The sequence below is a fragment of the Leptidea sinapis genome, chromosome 28, assembly GCF_905404315.1.
Source record: "Leptidea sinapis chromosome 28, ilLepSina1.1, whole genome shotgun sequence".
NCBI lineage: Eukaryota > Metazoa > Arthropoda > Insecta > Lepidoptera > Pieridae > Leptidea > Leptidea sinapis.
This window is the reverse complement of record NC_066292.1, coordinates 1,887,057-1,907,501: the sequence shown is the minus strand read 5'-3', so window position 1 is coordinate 1,907,501 and position 20,445 is coordinate 1,887,057. Positions and strand designations below refer to the sequence as shown.

At 34.4% G+C, this 20,445-nt stretch overlaps 1 protein-coding gene across 8 annotated transcripts in view; it reads left to right on the top strand.

The window, feature by feature from the left end:
- LOC126973077 (probable phospholipid-transporting ATPase IM) overlaps nucleotides 1-20,445 on the top strand; it is a 144,373-nt gene that overhangs the window by 72,004 nt on the left and 51,924 nt on the right. For all 8 annotated transcript variants that reach the window (XM_050820205.1, XM_050820203.1, XM_050820204.1 and 5 more), the window contains one exon: nucleotides 4,035-4,247. In XM_050820205.1, the coding sequence (XP_050676162.1) occupies nucleotides 4,035-4,247 (213 nt within the window). The remainder of the gene's footprint in view (nucleotides 1-4,034; nucleotides 4,248-20,445) is intronic.

Below are 20,445 nucleotides of genomic sequence, written 5' to 3'. Positions count from 1 at the left end.
TATTACTAAAACTCGGCTATCAGTCAAATCATATAATATATATAATATCAGTAAAAATTTGACACTAAAAATTTTGACGTAGTGTGTATTACGTAGAGTAGGGATGGGATTCTTACGTATTAAGTATTACTTTTGCAGCTGTAATAAGACCAAAATGAAATTTACTTTAAATACGGTCGCTATGCAAATATAAAAATGTACATAGTGGTGTATCTTGTACCCTGGTAGGGAATCGTTCGTGTGCGAGTTATTTTCGACTAGCATCGTGCCGCTCTTTATTGTTTTGATTGTGAAGTCGTTTGTCTCTCCGTTCACATAGTATCATAATGTTTCTGGTAGTTAGCCTAGTTATACTGATGGTAATTAAGTATAGGTACGTTCGATGTGTATAAAACACGTACTTCTCGCACAGTTCTATACGATTAGGTTCCTCGTTGAGTTTTTATCCAATCGTTTGTTGAAACGTCGGATTGTTTGACCCGTTGTCTCTCACCACGGAGCACGGTTCAATACTCGCCCGCCACGTACCAATGTGTTTTCGATTTTCGAATTAATATAATAAGTACGATTATTCGTCGTTACAAGGTCGGCAACGTTATCATGGTTCTCCTGGTGTATAAATGATTGTATTATGGCCAATATAGATCATGTTGAATGAGCTTCATATTTTTATTGTCAGTGCTATTTATATCACTACATATTATTAAACAAAGACTTGCACCGCGTCTGTCTGTCTGTCAGACGAACTACTCTCGCGATAAACTCTAAAACTACTGCAGTCTGCACCCATACTTATGCTGTTTTCACCGATGGATAATGTGGTATTCACACTATCCATCCATATACACATTTTTGTATGTACATTAACGATATTTTTCGGAAGTGCCGCTCAAGCTGATACTGGGGTGCGCCAGATCCATCTCTGATCTGAACAGCAATACTCCATGTGGCCGGACCTGGGCTTTGCCTTGGGGAACTCCAGCGTTCAAGGGCTTCGGGTTCGAGCAATAACCTTAGACTACCTGTTTGCTGCGCCCGGTGAGGAAGCTGGTGGTCTACTTCCATAAACTCTCGGGATACCCAAATGATGCAAGTTTTTAGAGATGCGTCTTGTTCTATAGACGATCAAAGGCCTTGGCCTAAAAAAAATTTTGATAGCCGCTGCCAATCTTTGTGTTAGGTATACCAGAAAGTCACCAGTCCATGGCGAAAGCCGTAGGTACTGTCGGTGGTTGATCAACTGGTGACCTTGTAGGTCTATCAAGAGCTGGCGGTTAATAATGCGTTCCCCGATTTTGAAGAGCAGGGAGGCTGTATACAGGGATTATTTTCAATTGTAACATTTATGGCCAGACTAAGTAGGGTTAATATTTTCGTAAATATTATAAATAATGTCGATTACAGTTTACAACTATTAAAATATATTCAAATTGGGCCTTTTTATCGTCATTTCACGATTTTTTCGCTAGCGTTTGTTCGCAAATATTAGGTACACCAACTGTTATTTTTAAAATTATACATTATATATTTCATTAAGAATAAATGATATATATACGTACGCTGTTGTGCAACCATTTTCCTGTACAAACAATAAGTAAAATCAATATCAGGAACTGGTATTATAAGCCGCAAAGCAGTTTACCCGTTACGGCTTCCGTGTTTGTCCCAACTGCTAAGTATCCACTCTACTTGTCAATGCGTCGACACCTTTGGTGCTTCCGATAAGTTGTCACCCTTAACTATTGCAGTTGCATTGTTTGCGTGATTTTATATTTACATTTTCCCTTTTCCTTTATTATTATCATCGCTTGAAGGATTCTTTTGTGGAATAGGTGGACAACCTGACGGGTCACTGTCGCCCATGCCCAAAGAATGTCAAGGGTTTTGCCGAGCTGCAAATTAGCGCATATTTGTGGATTTAATATCGTTGTTATACATATGGAAACGGTGATTGTCTCAATCGATTCATAAATTCGTCGTATATTTAAGAAATTTTCTATTGCGTTTTTCTGGTGAAAGTTGTAGTTTATCTTATGATAATGCCAAATACGAGCAGAAATGGATTTGAACATATTAGTAGTTAAATATTCCCAGATTACATATTGTGATCGTGCATTACGGGACATTTTCTTCGATGGGAATATGATTTTGTGCGAGAACAACTCTTCGAAGTCTGCTCAGAGAGGTTTAGATACTTATTCTATCTGTAATAGTACGTAGGTATCTTGACCCTGCTCTGTGATAATAGTTAGCGCTCTAAAAATCAGTAAGCTCTAAAGCCAAGTGTTCAGAACAATTAAATTTTCAGATGTAGCTAATAATAACACGCTACCAATCGGGATGTTTTGTGCCTTTTATGTACCCATGAAAAGATAGGAGTTTCAACAGAGTGGGCCATAGTAGCCAAAATAAAGAATTCAATTATTAAAGGCAGATTTTGTAACCAATAAATATATTTGACTTGAAGGAGAATAGGTTCATTTCACCTAATTTTGATTCGTAGAGGTGAAACGTGTTGGGGAGTAAGAATTAGTTGTATAATGTATTTAAGAAAGTAGGAATCACTGAATTATTTTACTTATTTTTACTATAGAGGTTTGAAATCTTTAGTATTTAATGTCTTTGAAATCTTTAGTATTTAAGGGGCTTGAAGGGAAGTCTGTCTTTCAAGTGGTAGCATTATGAATAGACTTGACTTAAACTGGAAAGCGGAACAACCGATTTCCATGATATTTTGCTGGTACTTAACGCTTGTTATGGAGATTACCATTGGATACTTTCTATTCATTAGCATGGTTTATAATAATGTATTTAAATATGTTTGTGGCTAATTAGAAACTTAAGTAAAGGAATTGGGATTCATAATTAACTCTTAAAAATTTGGTCAACCCAAGCAAGCAGAGCCGTATATTCGATGAACATATAAATATTCATATTTAATTCATAATAATAAGGTGAACCTATTTATTATGTTCATAGTAAATAGGTTCACCTAGACTTGCCCTTACATAAAAAAAGTATTATTTTATTATGACGTAATCTAATCTTAATAAAACTATTATATATTTATTTATTGAAGTCTCAGCAATATATAATAAAGATTTAAATTGGAAATGGCTATCTTTGGCATTTATACTTAATAATTTCATGGGATAATTGGACGTAGTTCCTTAAAAATGTTCCAAGCCAAAAACATCAAATTTTAAAGAATTCGTATTTAAAGTTTAATAAATATTAGTGTATTCCATACATGTGGATTGGGCTACTAAGTCATGTGGTCATTTAAAAAGTGACAGTAGGGCTGCCATTTTTTGTCAGTCCGTTAATATAAATCACGTGCCCAGTTTTGTGTTCTTAACTTAATTTTGACATGATTGTGGTTTGGAACGTTTTTCTGGAAAAACGTCCAATTATACACTGTTTTTTCTAGAGATTTCTTAAGCAACTCGTTGACGACGTCTTTCTAAGAGTAGGCCATGACTTCTAAAACCCACCCATTGCTGGACGAGGGCCAGTCTCCTTCTTTTTCTTCGAAGCTTGGGTAGTTCGTACCTTGTGCCCACATGAAGTTCTTCACAAGAACTTCATTTTTTGGAAAACTGTAGCTTTGTGACTCCTTGATGACATACCCACCACATCATGACTGACGCAGGATGTTCATGTTGTACTTTTGCGACCGTTTCTTCAGCTTCTTTGCAGCTATGAGGGTACACGATAATTATGAAATTGTGCTTGTCTATGCTCTTCAATTTTAAAATGCAGTTTTTAAGTTGTTTTTAAACTATTTATAGCCAGACTAGTTTTATTCATCATCATCCAGTCTAATTGACAACGGACGTATGTATATATATTAATAGAGTCTTCATCCTTGACTCTCTTACTTGGTTTCACTGACTGACCTCGTAACTACTAGTAGGAACCTCCTCGGGTGCTTGAACATTTTAACCCACTGCTTTGGTATTAACTATTACTAACTCCTGGATATTAACTTCCTTATAACCTACAATTGTACATAATTATTCAATTTGTTTCAGAACAACTACATCAAGACGTCGAAGTACTCTATAATTACCTTCCTGCCGCTGAATCTCCTGGAGCAGTTCCAGAGGCTCGCCAACTTTTACTTCTTGTGCCTGCTGGTGCTGCAACTGATCCCCGCGATATCCTCGTTGACGCCCATCACCACGGCGATTCCTCTAATCGGGGTATTGGCGCTCACAGCTGTTAAGGACGCCTACGACGACTTTGTGAGTTTATTTTTTATGTATTGGTAAATGAGATGTGTTAGTTGGTTGAATATTTCCCGACAAAGCCGTTTCCATTCGCCATGGATATGCAGAATAAATAGTGTAGATAATACACAGCCTTGGAGAAACACCAGCCTACACGGGACTAGGGTCTGAACAACTAGTATCGAGAACGAGCTGGTTGCTGCTCTCTTATAAAACTACATTTAATAGAGCTGCGTTAACTTTTTGCACTTTCGCCATACTCCATCAAGAGCCATCGCTATATCTGAATATACAATGCCAAACCCTTGATGTCGATCATATTTGTGTCAGGTACCTACAATAGAAGATCGCCGATCGATCAACTGTTAATTAAGATCCTTATACTATGCCACGAATGTATTCAAAATCAAATATTTTTATTCAAAATAGGATGTGACGTCACTTTTGATAGTCAAAAACTACCACCCATTCCAAAACGAATGCGTCATACCTGAGAAGAATGGGCGCAACAAACTCAGTGTGTTTTTTTTTCATAAAAAATATGTTTGTAACAATGTTATAAATTGTACAATTAAAAAGTCATTTATGTTATAGTAACCTTTACCACACAAACGTTTTTTAATAATTCTTTTGAATAAGGTACTTTTGTTTTGAACATTTTCTGGGATCTTGTTGTAAAAGCATATACATCGCCCCACAAAGGATTTACTACCTCGACTTATCCGAGTATGCATTTGGGATCCATGTAAATAATGTTGATAGGTGACGGTAATACCCGGCAATCTAAACCTTGAAAGATCCAACGCTTTTTTTATTTATAAAAAAAATCTTCGGTGGTGATTAGCATATTTTAAATGCATCATTATAATATGAATAATATATGCGTAAGAATTTGGGTCTTTCACTAGCCAACAAAGCTTTAAGCGCATTGTGATGATGAATAAGAGGCATAACTCCATTATTTCAGAATTATGCCTACACTCATATTTTTGAGTACCTAAGGAATTCATATCTGAAAGGTGCAAAACAATCTCATCGTTTAGACGCCAGCCAATGCGAATGCAACGTAAAAGTATGATAACAATATAAGCTATATTTCAACGTAACCTCAGTACTTATTTTGGTTATGTAACTATGACATCATTGCTTTGAATATTTTTATTATATTCTAGCGATTTAGAATTTTAATTAAAACGGTTAACACCAATTACATTAATTATTACAGACAGTTCATTATTAACTGATTAATTATTATAATTATTATTAATATAATTATCATATTACTGTACTGTAATCGAATATATAAAATTCTCATGTCGCGGTGTTTGTAGTTAAACTCCTTCGAAACGGCTTGACCGATTCTCATGAAATTTTGAGTGCATATACCTACCCAAGGTCTGAGAATCGGACAACATCTATTTTTCATCCCCCTAAATGTTAAGGGTGGTCACACATTTTTTTTTTTAAATTTGTTGATTGAGTCAGCATTAAAAAATACATACAACTTCAAATTTTCACCCATCTAAGATCAGCATTTATTTTTGTATCGCGATTTTAATATCGGCAATACAACGTTTGCTGGGTCACCTAGTATTATATATAAATATGTGCGACTGTTGACCTGTGCTTTAGATTACTTCACCGCTTAAAATCGCGCGACGAGAAATAAATAAAACTAACCCACGAAAATCGCGTAAAACTTTTCACTTTTTTTTTTTTATGAAAATACGGGACGAGACGAGTAGGACGTTCAGATGATGGTAATTGATACGCCATGCCCATTATATTGCAGTGCCGCTCAGGATTCTTGGAAAGCCCAAAAATTTTGAGCGGCACTACAATTGCGCTCGTCACCTTGAGACATAAGATATTAAGTCTCGTTTGCCCAGTAATTTCACTAGCTACGGCGCCCTTCAGACCGAAACACAGTAATGTTTACACATTACTGCTTCACGGCAGAAATAGACGCCGTTGTGGTACCCATAATCTAGCCGGCATCCTGTGCAAAGGAGCCTCCCACTGGTGAGACATACTTTGTGTTAAAAGGCATAAAAGGCAAAGGCATTTATTTTCTCAAAATTGATTCCTTTAGAATTCTTTTTGATGTCATTTCTAATAACTACTAGATACTACTACCGCTTCGGAAAAAAAATGGCGCTCTGAGAGATAAGAAGCGGCGCAAGAAACTCTCCCAGCATTCTTTTTTTTGCGCTTTTCTCAATAAAATATACAATATTGTACAGTCATTTCTTTCGCTATAAAATAATCACAATCTAGTCCCAGGCTGTCCGATCATTTAGATATTCAGCAGTGGAGTAATAGGATTTACGACAGAGCCATTTTTTTATGAAACATTTAAATTTATTTATAGATAATGCCTGAACAGTGGCTGGGACTTTATTATAGAAGTGTATACATTTACCCTCAAAGCTATTATGTATCTTATGAAGCCTACTAGAATTAGTGGTCGTCAGTGCTCAAGTTATTGCTATTACCCCGTGAAAGAGCCTGTAGGCTATTGTGGTTGGTTTTATGTTCATTTATTCGTTACGTATAGTTCATCAATATAATCTCACTAATATAATATATAAATATTATAATATAATAAATATTATATTATAATATTCGTGCGTGGATAGCTGACAAGTTATTTTTGTTCTCACCGAGGGAGGTGACATTTGGCGGTGGTAATAATTAAGTTTTCAATTACAAGATTTTTAATTTTTTATGTGTAGGCGCCTGAGTTATTAAATTATATTGTGTTTTCATAGTTTTATATGATCCCTGTAACACTGTAATATAAATATACACTTTACAGAATAGAAGGGGTTAAAATATTGTTCGAATGAGACTACAACGAAATTAAATAATAAAATAATTTTGATGAAAAAATTATCAGAATTATGAATGTCGATATTGTATATTTTGCCAACAAAAGCTTTCTTCTGCTAACGAAATTCATTGCCATTGTTTTAAATCATTTCTTCAAGCATAAGTATTTATTCTACAAAAGAATGACTTACGCAGCTTATGATAATTGATTCAATAAAAACACCCAATTATGAAAATCTCATAAGTAGTTGCTTCAAGCTATTTTTATTTAATGATAATAAGGGACGAGACGAGCAGGACGTTCAGCTAATGGAAATTCATGCACCCTGCTCATTACAATACAGTGCCGCTCAGGATCCTTGAAAAACACATAAATTCCGAGCGGCATTACAATTGCGCACGTCACCTGATAAAATATTGATTCACGATCAAAATGAATATCATATTACAGGGAAGGCAACGCCCCATCCCACGACGTGGCCACAAGCAGTAATTTTTAAGCGAATATAATGAAAAAAATATATAATGTATACATAGGTATATATAGATATATGATAATTCTAAACTTGTATCAATGGTCCTTCATCATCGTTATCATTGAAACGTGCTCACGATCGAACCATCTCGAATCAAGATTAAATTATAGGACGTGTCTTCACTAGATCAACTATACAATGTCTCACTTACCTATATCTATCTATCTACCTACCTACGTCATATTTAGTAAAAACTACTGATGTAATATAATTTTATGTAAAGTACGCTTAAACATTTAAATCTTAAGTTAAGATTTAAGGCGAAGGGTTAGCAGAAAACACGCAAACAAGGTGTTTTCAGACAAGTTTTGTGGTGAAAAAGTAGCATTTGGAGCTATGAGCACTACTCGTTATGAGTTCAAACGTAAATAGAACTTCCAAATATCGAAATTAGGCTAAAAATCGACTGAGGTCGTCATATTGAAGCAATTCATGCTTCTCGAATTGCTTCAATATGACTTAACGAACGGCGACGGCCAATGACAGGATCCTGTTACACATACCCTTAAGTCTTATTTGTAGGTTGCTAATGCTTGCTGTTGGTTATAGTTAACACTCCACAGCCTTTTTGAACTACCACTTTTCTTTGCAGTTAAACAAGTTTTTTGGCATGGCATGACGCATTTTTTTAGTACTACTCTCAGAAAAGTTATTCTAATAGCTTGTACTTTTTTGTGTAGGTGCATTTATTCAAATTAGTAATGAATAACGATGATTTTAAGCATAAAAAATGTTACAACCTGTTAAAATGTAACGTTTTCCACGCAAGAATTTTGAAAAAGTTGGCTTTGTTACATAGATGGCGGGCCGGCAGCCGTGAGCTCATATCGCTCAAGGTTGCTGGCATTTAGTGTCTCCTTAAGAGTATTATCAAACAATTATACTATATTCATTTAAAATAAACAAATACAATTAAGTGTATAAATATATACTAATATTATAATGAAGATAGACTTGTTATTTTATTTGCCAGCGGCAGTTTTCAACACTCCTTTGTTAAGGTTTAACATTCATAATAAAAAAAAAAATTTATTGAATAAGGCGTTACTTTGCGGAAATCCATAACTATACAAATTATTTAAGTTTTCTTTAGTGTTAATTCCGCCAATATTTGTCTTTAAAACAATTCGACACGTGTTTCGCCTCTACACGAGGCATCCTCAGGACGTGTTGTCTCGCCAAAATCTGGCACGAGACTGAATCAAATGAGCCGGAAGCCGCTCTTTTATACCCTCGTCCCATGAAATGACGCGTTGTGATTGGTCGGCTGTTGTGACGTATTACCCCCGGAAGAGACACGTAACAAAGGTGATGGGACTAAATTTGTTTGTTCATTCAACAATGTAAACATAATGTTATTTTTGTGTTTTATTATTTCTAATTGCTCTAACACATTTAAGCGAAATCCTTTTTCACATGTATGCAAAATATTAAAATTATTATTGTTTCCGAGTGAGTGACCTGTATCAATTAAATGTTTCGCGAAGTTTGATTTTTCGGGATGATTATTCGTAAATGCGGCAATATGTTCCTTTAATCTAATTTCGAAATTTCGACCTGTTTGACCTATATATACCCCGTTACAAGTGTCACAACTTAGTTTATAAACGCCGGATTTTTCTGAATTATTTAATCGATCTTTGCCATTACATATTCGACTGACATTGTGATTCGTTCGGAAGGACACATTAATATTGTTTTTCCTAAATATTTTAGCTATTTTATCCGATATTGGACCAATATATGTCAAACTACCCACATATTTAGTATTTGATTGTGGTGGGACGGGATAAAGTTCTGAATTAATTAAATGTTTTTGTTTATTTTTAATTAATTTGTCCACTAACTGTTTTGTATAGCCGTTGGAAACCGCGATTTGGTATATTGTATTAAGTTCTTTCGCGAAGCTGTCACGGGACAGTGGGACTGACATTAATCTGTGAACATAGCAGCGGAAGGCCGCTAGTTTATGTTGTACGGGGTGGCAAGATGACGCGGGAATAGCAATATCTGTATATGACGGCTTTCTATAGATTTTGAATTCTAATTTATTATTTACTCTTGTTAATGTTAAATCCAAAAAATTTAGAGATTGGTTTGATTCGAATTCCAATTTAAACTTTATTTTTGGGTGGATCTTATTAATTTTATTAATGAATAGATTGATTTGACGTTCGGTGCCTGTCCAGCAAATTATTATGTCGTCAACGTATCGGTAATAAAACAGGATATGTGGGTCTCTCACCACGTAATTACACTCAAAATTATCCATAAATATTTCAGCCATAATTGGACTTAATGGTGATCCCATTGCTAATCCTTCCTTTTGGTGATAGAATTGATTTTTGAATTTAAAATAATTTTGTTTCATACATAACCTAGTAAGATTGATGATGTCATCCTTTTCACCGGGATGTATCCTCTGTTTTTCAAAGAGATCATCAAGGATAATTAAAGTTTGTTCATATGGAACATTGGTAAATAAACTATCTACATCGAGAGACAATAATTTGGCATTTGGTGGAAGGTTGGTATTTTTTACTTTATTTATCAAATCTAGACTATTTTTCAAACTATACTGAGGATTGAATAATGATTTGTTTTTTATTATTACGTTAAGTTTTTTGGCAAGGTCGTACGTCGGGGCACCGATATAAGAAACTACTGGACGGACAGGATTAAGGACAAGGCCTTAAATACAATATCAGACCGGGTCTTAACCAAAAAACCCTTGATACATTGGCAGTAGATTCAGAAGTGGCGTGTGTTAGAAGTCAACAAGATATGGCCGTCAGATATCAAATTTCGACCCTTTTGAAAAAACCATCGTGTACCACATATAACCAAAACACTTCAGATAAACATGTTTTTAATTCTTTACAAAATAAATTAAATCAAGAAAATTTAGTCATTTCAAAAGCCGATAAAGGTAATTGCATTGTTATTCTAAATAAAAACGATTATGAACAGAAAGTAAATGATATAATACAAACCGACGATTTTGAACGTCTGAACTCGGACCCCACTAAAAACTTTACTTCAGAATTAAAAGAGTCCATTAAAAATTCGTCATTTATTTCTCCAAGTAAATTAAAATACGTAGTTCCCATGAATCCGCGACCTCCCATCTTATACGGTTTACCTAAAATTCACAAAGAAAATAATCCTGTCCGTCCAGTAGTTTCTTATATCGGTGCCCCGACGTACGACCTTGCCAAAAAACTTAACGTAATAATAAAAAACAAATCATTATTCAATCCTCAGTATAGTTTGAAAAATAGTCTAGATTTGATAAATAAAGTAAAAAATACCAACCTTCCACCAAATGCCAAATTATTGTCTCTCGATGTAGATAGTTTATTTACCAATGTTCCATATGAACAAACTTTAATTATCCTTGATGATCTCTTTGAAAAACAGAGGATACATCCCGGTGAAAAGGATGACATCATCAATCTTACTAGGTTATGTATGAAACAAAATTATTTTAAATTCAAAAATCAATTCTATCACCAAAAGGAAGGATTAGCAATGGGATCACCATTAAGTCCAATTATGGCTGAAATATTTATGGATAATTTTGAGTGTAATTACGTGGTGAGAGACCCACATATCCTGTTTTATTACCGATACGTTGACGACATAATAATTTGCTGGACAGGCACCGAACGTCAAATCAATCTATTCATTAATAAAATTAATAAGATCCACCCAAAAATAAAGTTTAAATTGGAATTCGAATCAAACCAATCTCTAAATTTTTTGGATTTAACATTAACAAGAGTAAATAATAAATTAGAATTCAAAATCTATAGAAAGCCGTCATATACAGATATTGCTATTCCCGCGTCATCTTGCCACCCCGTACAACATAAACTAGCGGCCTTCCGCTGCTATGTTCACAGATTAATGTCAGTCCCACTGTCCCGTGACAGCTTCGCGAAAGAACTTAATACAATATACCAAATCGCGGTTTCCAACGGCTATACAAAACAGTTAGTGGACAAATTAATTAAAAATAAACAAAAACATTTAATTAATTCAGAACTTTATCCCGTCCCACCACAATCAAATACTAAATATGTGGGTAGTTTGACATATATTGGTCCAATATCGGATAAAATAGCTAAAATATTTAGGAAAAACAATATTAATGTGTCCTTCCGAACGAATCACAATGTCAGTCGAATATGTAATGGCAAAGATCGATTAAATAATTCAGAAAAATCCGGCGTTTATAAACTAAGTTGTGACACTTGTAACGGGGTATATATAGGTCAAACAGGTCGAAATTTCGAAATTAGATTAAAGGAACATATTGCCGCATTTACGAATAATCATCCCGAAAAATCAAACTTCGCGAAACATTTAATTGATACAGGTCACTCACTCGGAAACAATAATAATTTTAATATTTTGCATACATGTGAAAAAGGATTTCGCTTAAATGTGTTAGAGCAATTAGAAATAATAAAACACAAAAATAACATTATGTTTACATTGTTGAATGAACAAACAAATTTAGTCCCATCACCTTTGTTACGTGTCTCTTCCGGGGGTAATACGTCACAACAGCCGACCAATCACAACGCGTCATTTCATGGGACGAGGGTATAAAAGAGCGGCTTCCGGCTCATTTGATTCAGTCTCGTGCCAGATTTTGGCGAGACAACACGTCCTGAGGATGCCTCGTGTAGAGGCGAAACACGTGTCGAATTGTTTTAAAGACAAATATTGGCGGAATTAACACTAAAGAAAACTTAAATAATTTGCATAATAAAAAAAACAACCGACTTCAAAAACACTATTCAAAAACAATAGATATAATGTGCACTAAAAAGTATAAAAATAATTGCGTATTTTTATACAATCTAATTAATTAATCTAATTCTAGTTACGATTATTGTTATTTTTGGAATCGGTGTCCTTCCGCCGCGATCCGCTCTCGCCTCCTCACGACTCAAGCACATCTCACCTTTAACTATGTATGTAGTTACAAACCTACTACCTTGGATGGCACCCACTCCAAAAATTACAATATTCGTAACTAGAATTAGACGTATTGTTTAAAAATACGCAATTATTTTTATACTTTTTAGTGCATATTATATCTATCGTTTTGGAATAGTGTTTTTGAAGTCGGTTGTTTTTTTGTTATTTTTTTTATTTATTGAATTTTAGTGAATTTGAAGTACACTAACTAGCAATTTGTCTAAATATATGTATAAATAAGATTCGGCCGAGTATCGTTAATTTGCTCCTAGGAATTGAAGACTTCCGTTATTTTGTCATGGATTTCGTAATCATAACCTAACCAAACTCTCACCAAACTATCTTTGAAGTATATCATTTCCAATAAACGGAAGAATCATCGAAACCGGTTGGCGCGATATTGAGTTATTCGTAAATTTATCATCCACTTTGCTATACGTATGTATAGCAACCCTATAGTACGCTATGGAGGATAGTATACTGGCATATAATTTTTTTCCACACTTAATAAAACACTGCAAGTGCACTTGAAATAGATAGTATTCTGATACATTTTGTGATGGAGGCGAACGAGCTATGTCAAATTATGTTTTAGTCAGTAGCGAAGTTATTTTTGTAACATATTCTTCATAACGAAGCATATCTAGGTTGCTTGTGTCTGTCTATATTGCCTCCATATATTGAGGTACACTCAAGGTTACCAGAAATACCTTAATAGACCATTTCAATCAAACCCTGTTTGGTAACACATAATATTTTAGATTTTATTGTATTTTTAATTATTTTTAAATAGCGGAAACAAAACACTTTTCACAATTTCAACAATTTATTGAGTATGTTACCTATCATTTGCAAAAAGAATTACTTATGTGGCAATTTGTTCGACTTCTAACACTATCTCTACTAGAGTCTAGACTATGTCAGCAAACGACTATGTCAGAAAAAATAAATAAATTACATTTTTTCGAAGATATGTCTTTAAAAAGTAGGGAATTTTTATGAAGACATATTAAATTCAGTATTTTTAGGAGAAAAAGTGACGAGCAACACAGTAATTTCACTGTCTACGGCGGCCGTCGAAACGAAGCACAATAATGCTTGCATATTACTGCTTCTCGGCAGGAAAAGCTGTCGCTGTGGAAGCCAGCATCTTGTGCAAAGAAACCTTCTTTAGTAAACTATAAAACCAAGGTCGGGAAAAGCGAAAACAGGTATAGATACCTCACGAGCTCTGTTGACTGCGCTATGACGCATGCCCTTGGTGAACAAAAAAGGCACAGTGTGGATCTGAATCTATATCCATAGCAATCATTTGATTATCACATCTAACGGAATGCGCATGATTCACGATAAAAGAAAAACACAATCTCACAGTAGAATGATTTTACAGTAGCGACACGTGCTACGAGGCCGATAAATGAATATATCAATGAACTAAATAAACATTCCATGTCTGTTATGATCGATTGGAATGACATCCTCACGACTTTACAATGTTTATACAACGTGGTGATTTGTGGTTAGTATTGCTTGGTGTTATGTAGGTGCTTATATTTAATTTTAAGTCGGGATTTGTCATAAAGCCGTCGAGGAATAGGAAAGTAGATGCAGTTAGTTAAAAATAATGCGCCATGGTGTAAATTTCTTTTTAAAACAAGAAAGCGGTTTTCTAATAGTTGAAAATAACCGCCGCCTGTGCACTCGGCAACACCAGAGGGAAGGCCAACCTTTCAAAGTTCGTACTGATCGACATTTTTACTTCTAGGATTGGTAATTTACAAAATGTTTCCAAAGCGTGCTGTCTCCAAAACGGTGGTATTAATGCCCCATATGAATTTTTATAGTAAACATTTCTTCATATAAATAACATCTTCTTAAACACACCTTTTTATGAAACAAAAACCCAGAAGTAGATATAATTTTCAGGGCCACAATGCAACAAGGCCAAAGCATTTGTTGTTATAATACTTTAAAGGTTTAAAGGTAATAAAACTCGGTCTACGCAGTCTTGGTTGGAAACGAACGTTTCGGACTTGAACTTCCTTCTTCTTGACTTGTTTTGTTTTTCGGAGCTGAAGACTGGCCATCGTCTAGTCCCGATCTTATTCCGCTGGATTATGATTTATGGTCAGTTTTAGAGAGTACGGCTTGCTCTAAACGCCATGATAATTTGGAGTCCCTAAAACAATCCGTACAAATGGCAGTGAAGAATCTTCCCATGGAAAGAGTGCGTGCCTCTATTGATAACTGGCCTCAACGTTTAAGGGACGGTATTGCAGCCATTGGAGACCACTTTGAATAAGCTTTTATATTTTAAATTGTTTTACAGTTATGTATTAAAATAACACACTATAAAAGTAATAAATATTATTATTTGCATTATAATTTTTTTTCATTGTTTCTGTATTTATGGCAAGACTAGGTATTATAGTCAGGTCATACATAAAATATCGGAAAACCAGACCAAAAAATGTGTGATAGAAAAAATACACATTATTTTTAATTGTAGGTCTTTAATTAAAAGGCATAAAAAGGCATAAAAGGCATTTATTTTCTCAAAATTGATTCCTTTAGAATTCTTTTTGATGTCATTTCTTATACTACTAGATACTACTACCGCTTCGGAAACAAATGGCGCTCTGAGAGAGAAGAAGCGGCGCAAGAAACTCTCCCAGCATCCTTTTTTTTTGCGCTCTTTTCAATAAAAATATACAATATTGTACAGTCATTTCTATCGCTATAAAATAATCACAATCTAGTCCCAGGCTGTCCGATCATTTAGATATTCAGCAGTGGAGTAATAGGATTTACGACAGAGCCATTTTTTTATAAAACATTTAAATTTATTTATAGATAATGCCTGAACAGTGGCTGGGACTTTATTGTAGAAGTGTATACATTTACCCTTAAAGCTATTATGTATCTTATGAAGCCTACTAGAATTAGTTACAAGCAATCCCTTATTTCTAGTGTTATAATAATGAAAATCAAAAAGAGTAAGTAAGTAAATTTGTAAATTTTCATAAATGTACTGACAATAAACAGTCATAATATTTATTTCTTTAAATTTTTCTTTGAGAGACTGTCTATAACCAAGCTGATATATAGCACGAACAGCTCTCTTTTGCAGTGCAAACACTATATCAATGTCAGCAGCATGACCCCATAGTAATATACCGTACGTCATGATGCTGTGAAAATGACTAAAGTACACTAATCTAGCGGTCGCAACATTCGTGTACTCTCTAATCTTTCTAACTGCATATGCCGCAGAGCTTAGTCTATTTGCTAGATGGGTAATATGTGGACCCCACTGAAGCTTCTTATCTAACGTGATACCCAATAAGACCGTGATCCACAAGTTCCAATCTCTGGTCATTTATAAGTACGTTGGTTTGTACCTCCGCTGTGTTTGGTGTAATGAACCGTAATTGTTTTATAAGGAGTACAAATTGAAGGTATACAGTGTATACTATACACGATTCTGATTTATTATAATATTTTGAATTTGAAGGTTTATGTGCCTAATACATATTAACTTGCCTAGTGCATAATGCCTCGAGACTTCTCTCCATTAGAAGACGCAGGTTCTTTAGGTTTAGATTATTCAAGGAAGGCATTTGTGTATGATTAATAGAAAACTATGATCGATAGACAGTCAAGAATAGTACTATAAAGGGAAATGCCTTTACAGAAAATATTTTTTTAAACGTTATTAAGAAAAAGAAGACATAATTTGTCTGAAGATATGGTGAATGTGAGTTTAAAAGAACGTTTGAAAGGATGGGCACTTAAAAACATCCGAAATTTATGCATATTTTCTACGTCACCTTTAGCGGTCTCCTATTATTATCAACTGTAAGGAAATATAATAACAGTAATCATTTTCATATCAGCGTTGTAATTAATTGAAAAGTTGTGCCGTCGCGCTGTTAACATCGATATCTGACTTTTAATAAGTTGAATCGAAGTTACGAGCAGACCAGTTATTATTGTGAATTATTTAATAATTCATAAATCTGTTCTATAGAGCCTGTTATTATTTATAAGGCCTTATAAATTTGAACACTGTTCCGTATCTTTGAGATGTTACTTTTGCAGTTTAATTCTATTGTTTTAAATTTTTCCTTTATGATTTGATCGAACTTAAAATATCATCTTGATTCAAGTTTTAAGGTCGATCCAGTAAATCGTCGTCTTTACAATAAGCGGTTTATTAGAATTTACAATAACTTCTTATATTAATTCACTTTATGTACGAACATGGTATTAGAAGGCGACCATGCCAGGCGACTGTTGAAGCTCGACTCGCTTGCTGATCGTTTGTGTTAAAAACGTTAGTAACCGATTGACAGCTAACTGAACAAAGAGGAGGTTAAGTTGTCAGGAGGCAGATTAGAGAGAACCAACATTGTCTATGGAATTAAAGTAGAGTAGACTTATGGTTTTAATATTTGAAACACAAGTGAAAACGGCTATTTTTTTGTTTTATCACAAAATATAATATTTATATCCATTTTAAAAGTCCTTTATATATATATATATATATTCAATAGGCAAAGAACTTTCTTTTAGTTAAGTGAATAGACTTCACAATAATAGAAAATAAATATATTTTTAATATTTTATTTATCATAACATTAATGTATGGAGGGATATTATCCCAAAGTAGGTTAAATCACAGATCGAATGTTAAATTACCTTTAATCTTATCTTTGTAGCCAAAGCGTACATTTGCACATCACTCCAACTTGCATAGCATCTACATACATTGTCTCTGAGATAAAAGGTTATCGTTAATTCTTTCAACAATCATAACAATAATTGTCACAACGTAGAGATAATAATATCGCAAGGTCGGATAACTACCTGAAGGACAAGTATAGTATTCGATAGTTGTTTGAACAATCAAATACATATTCATACATTTCGTTTCGGAATAATTTAAAAGCAGACCGTAAATTCCATGTAAACTTTTCTGGAACATACCATACTTTCCGGAAAATATTAGATAGGGGAGCGGGGGGCACGTTGTTACAATTTTTAGATAATTATTAATATCACAAAAGCTATCAAATAATGTATACATTTGATTGCTTTTACCATTAGTGTGTCTATTCAGCTAGTAGAATAGCATTGGAAAAATATTAAAGTTTACGTAATTTTTCCCGTAATAGAGAATTAATGAAATAAGTCGATTATAACAACTTACCCCTGACTTGGGGCTAGTTGTTACAGCTTCGGGGCACGATGTTACAGTAGGTAAATAAACAAAATGAACAATAATAAATCATTTATTTTTTATTGTTTCAAAACGTTATGAATAAAAGAGACTATTTTGAACAGTCTTATAACATTTATGAGCAATTATACTATCTATATCGTAATTTTCCAACTTTTTAACAGTAATAATCACATAACTTTGGCAGGAACTTTCTTAAATCTTATATAAAACACATTTTCATTACTGAATTAGAAAATTTCGTCAGTAAATACCAACATGTAATAAATTATTTATACTTTTTTAACTTGGCACTTCAGTTAAACTAAAATCTAACATTTTCAATACACTTATATTGCAATAAAATTTATAGTTACGTATACAATACTGTATAAACAGTCGACAGCATATCACGAGTAATAGTTGCACCAGGCAAGCAATAAAGGCGACCTCAAGGTCAACCTTCACCTTTATTGTAGGTAACAATATCACATATTTATATTACATTAGTCTTCATCAGAATTACAATTAATACAAATGAATAATTGAACGTTTCCTGTTACACATTTGACATGGGCCCACATTTTGCATTCTAAACATTCTACCCAATCTTCTTTTTTAGAAGTACTGTAACTTTCGCTACACACTAAACAAAACCATTCTTCAGTATCAGAATCTGAATCAGAAACCAAAATTTTTTTCTTCACCTTTTCTTTTCCTACTTTACTCGTTTTCGCAGATTTCCCTTTTCCTTTACCTTTTCCTTTATTTTGGTCGCACGCTTTTTTGGTCTTGGCCAGTTTTTCTTCATACTCCTTTTGTAATGAGTCTTTTTCAGGTGTGTCGGTTAATACAGCGGATTTACGTTTACGACGGTTATGGTTGGATTGTTTTCGAGCCTCTGCCTTGGGAAAGGATCTTATCTTTGAAGGCGAAAAATTTTCAAATGTACTTTGTATACCAGATGAACCTGGTATCGCTAATTCAATTTTATTTTTAAAACTTGACGAATCTGCACTCGGTAATGTTGTTAAACATTCTATATCTTGCGAACAAGCTGGATTTGGAGAAGGTGAAACAGTAATATTGTTAATAGTGTCAGGTAATAGATTGGTTGCTGTTTCGATTGCCTGTATGATTTCATTTGTGCTTATGTTCAGTTGAGGCGCAGAATCTAGCAATTCCGGATTTTCCAGGTCCAGTGTCAAATTGGAGGTGTTCTGCGAGGCAGTGGGATGATTCGTTTCTGGATTGGGGCGATCAGTGACATAAGAAGGTGCATAATCACTGTCTTGAAAGATATCAGGATTAAAAGGCCATATCCCGGTTGATCGAAATCCGCTCATGATATTTACAGGATTTAGGGCCAATGGCAGTGAATCTTTCACCACGCCTGGGAGATCATGAATCGTCATTGTTTTTCCTGGATGATTATACATCCAGGCCGTCTGTGCTCGATTAAGGTGGTTTTTAAATGGGCCATAAACGCCTACATCTAATGGTTGTAAATTGTGAGAGCAGTGCGGGGGAAACGACAGCATGATTATGTTGTTTACTTTGGCTTTCTCCACGACGTGAAAATTTACATGTGAGTTGTGGTTATCCAGCAGGAGGAGGACGGGCTGTTCAATGGAAGGTTTGACATGTTGAATGAAATGATCCAAGAATTTTAAAAATTCTACTTCTGTCATCCATCCTGAAGAATTGCCTGCTCCTATCGCTTCTGATGGTCCAGCACGAAGAAATAGATCAGTGTATCTCATTCTGGGAAAAACGAACATCGGCGGGACTGAATTTCCAGCAGCATTTATGGCACATGTGAGCGTTACAAGTACTCCTCTTTCTGCAGATGTGATCGCACCGACCTGTTTTTGACCACGAGCAGCAACTATTTTTTTAGGCTTCTGTACCGTTGTGACACCTGTTTCATCAACGTTCCATATGCGCGAAGCAGTGAATTCATATTTTTGGAATAACAATTGCAGTTTGTCAAAAAAGTCTTTAACGTTGGTTCTGTTGAATGACGTTGCTCTACTCAAAGATGTAGCTTCTGGTGTTCTCAGAGATAGTTGAGGATTTCTGTGCATAAAACTTTTAAACCAGTCCGGCCCAGCCATATTATTTTGGATCCAACTGGGGGGAATATTTTTTAATTCGAGTTTTACTGCACATTGATAAGCTAGTTTTCGGACTTCAGTTGGTAGTAAACCAAAATATATTTCTGAACTTTTGATTAGATAAGAAGCTAATTTATGTTCGGCTTCTTGTGAGAATACCAATTTAGGTTTAACGTAACCCAATGAACAAGATTCGTTGTTTTTGTTTTTTCTGACATACCTGGATAAGGACATCGGACACAAATTAAACATTTTGCTTGCTTTACGAATGCTCGTTTTATTCTGCAGTACTTCTGCCGCAGCAGATTCATAAACTTCTTGACTAGTTGTACCTCTTTCCGTTTTTCTTTTATAGTTTCTCATTCTAAAAAAAAAACAATGAGTATTTAGAATTTAAAAAATAATTGAAAGATGAACCATTGTTTTAAAAAGCAAGAATGCGCCCGTCGGAACGAAAGCTTCAATTTCTTTCCATTTATTCTAATTTTTAAGTACAGCGTAGTAATTTCTAAATG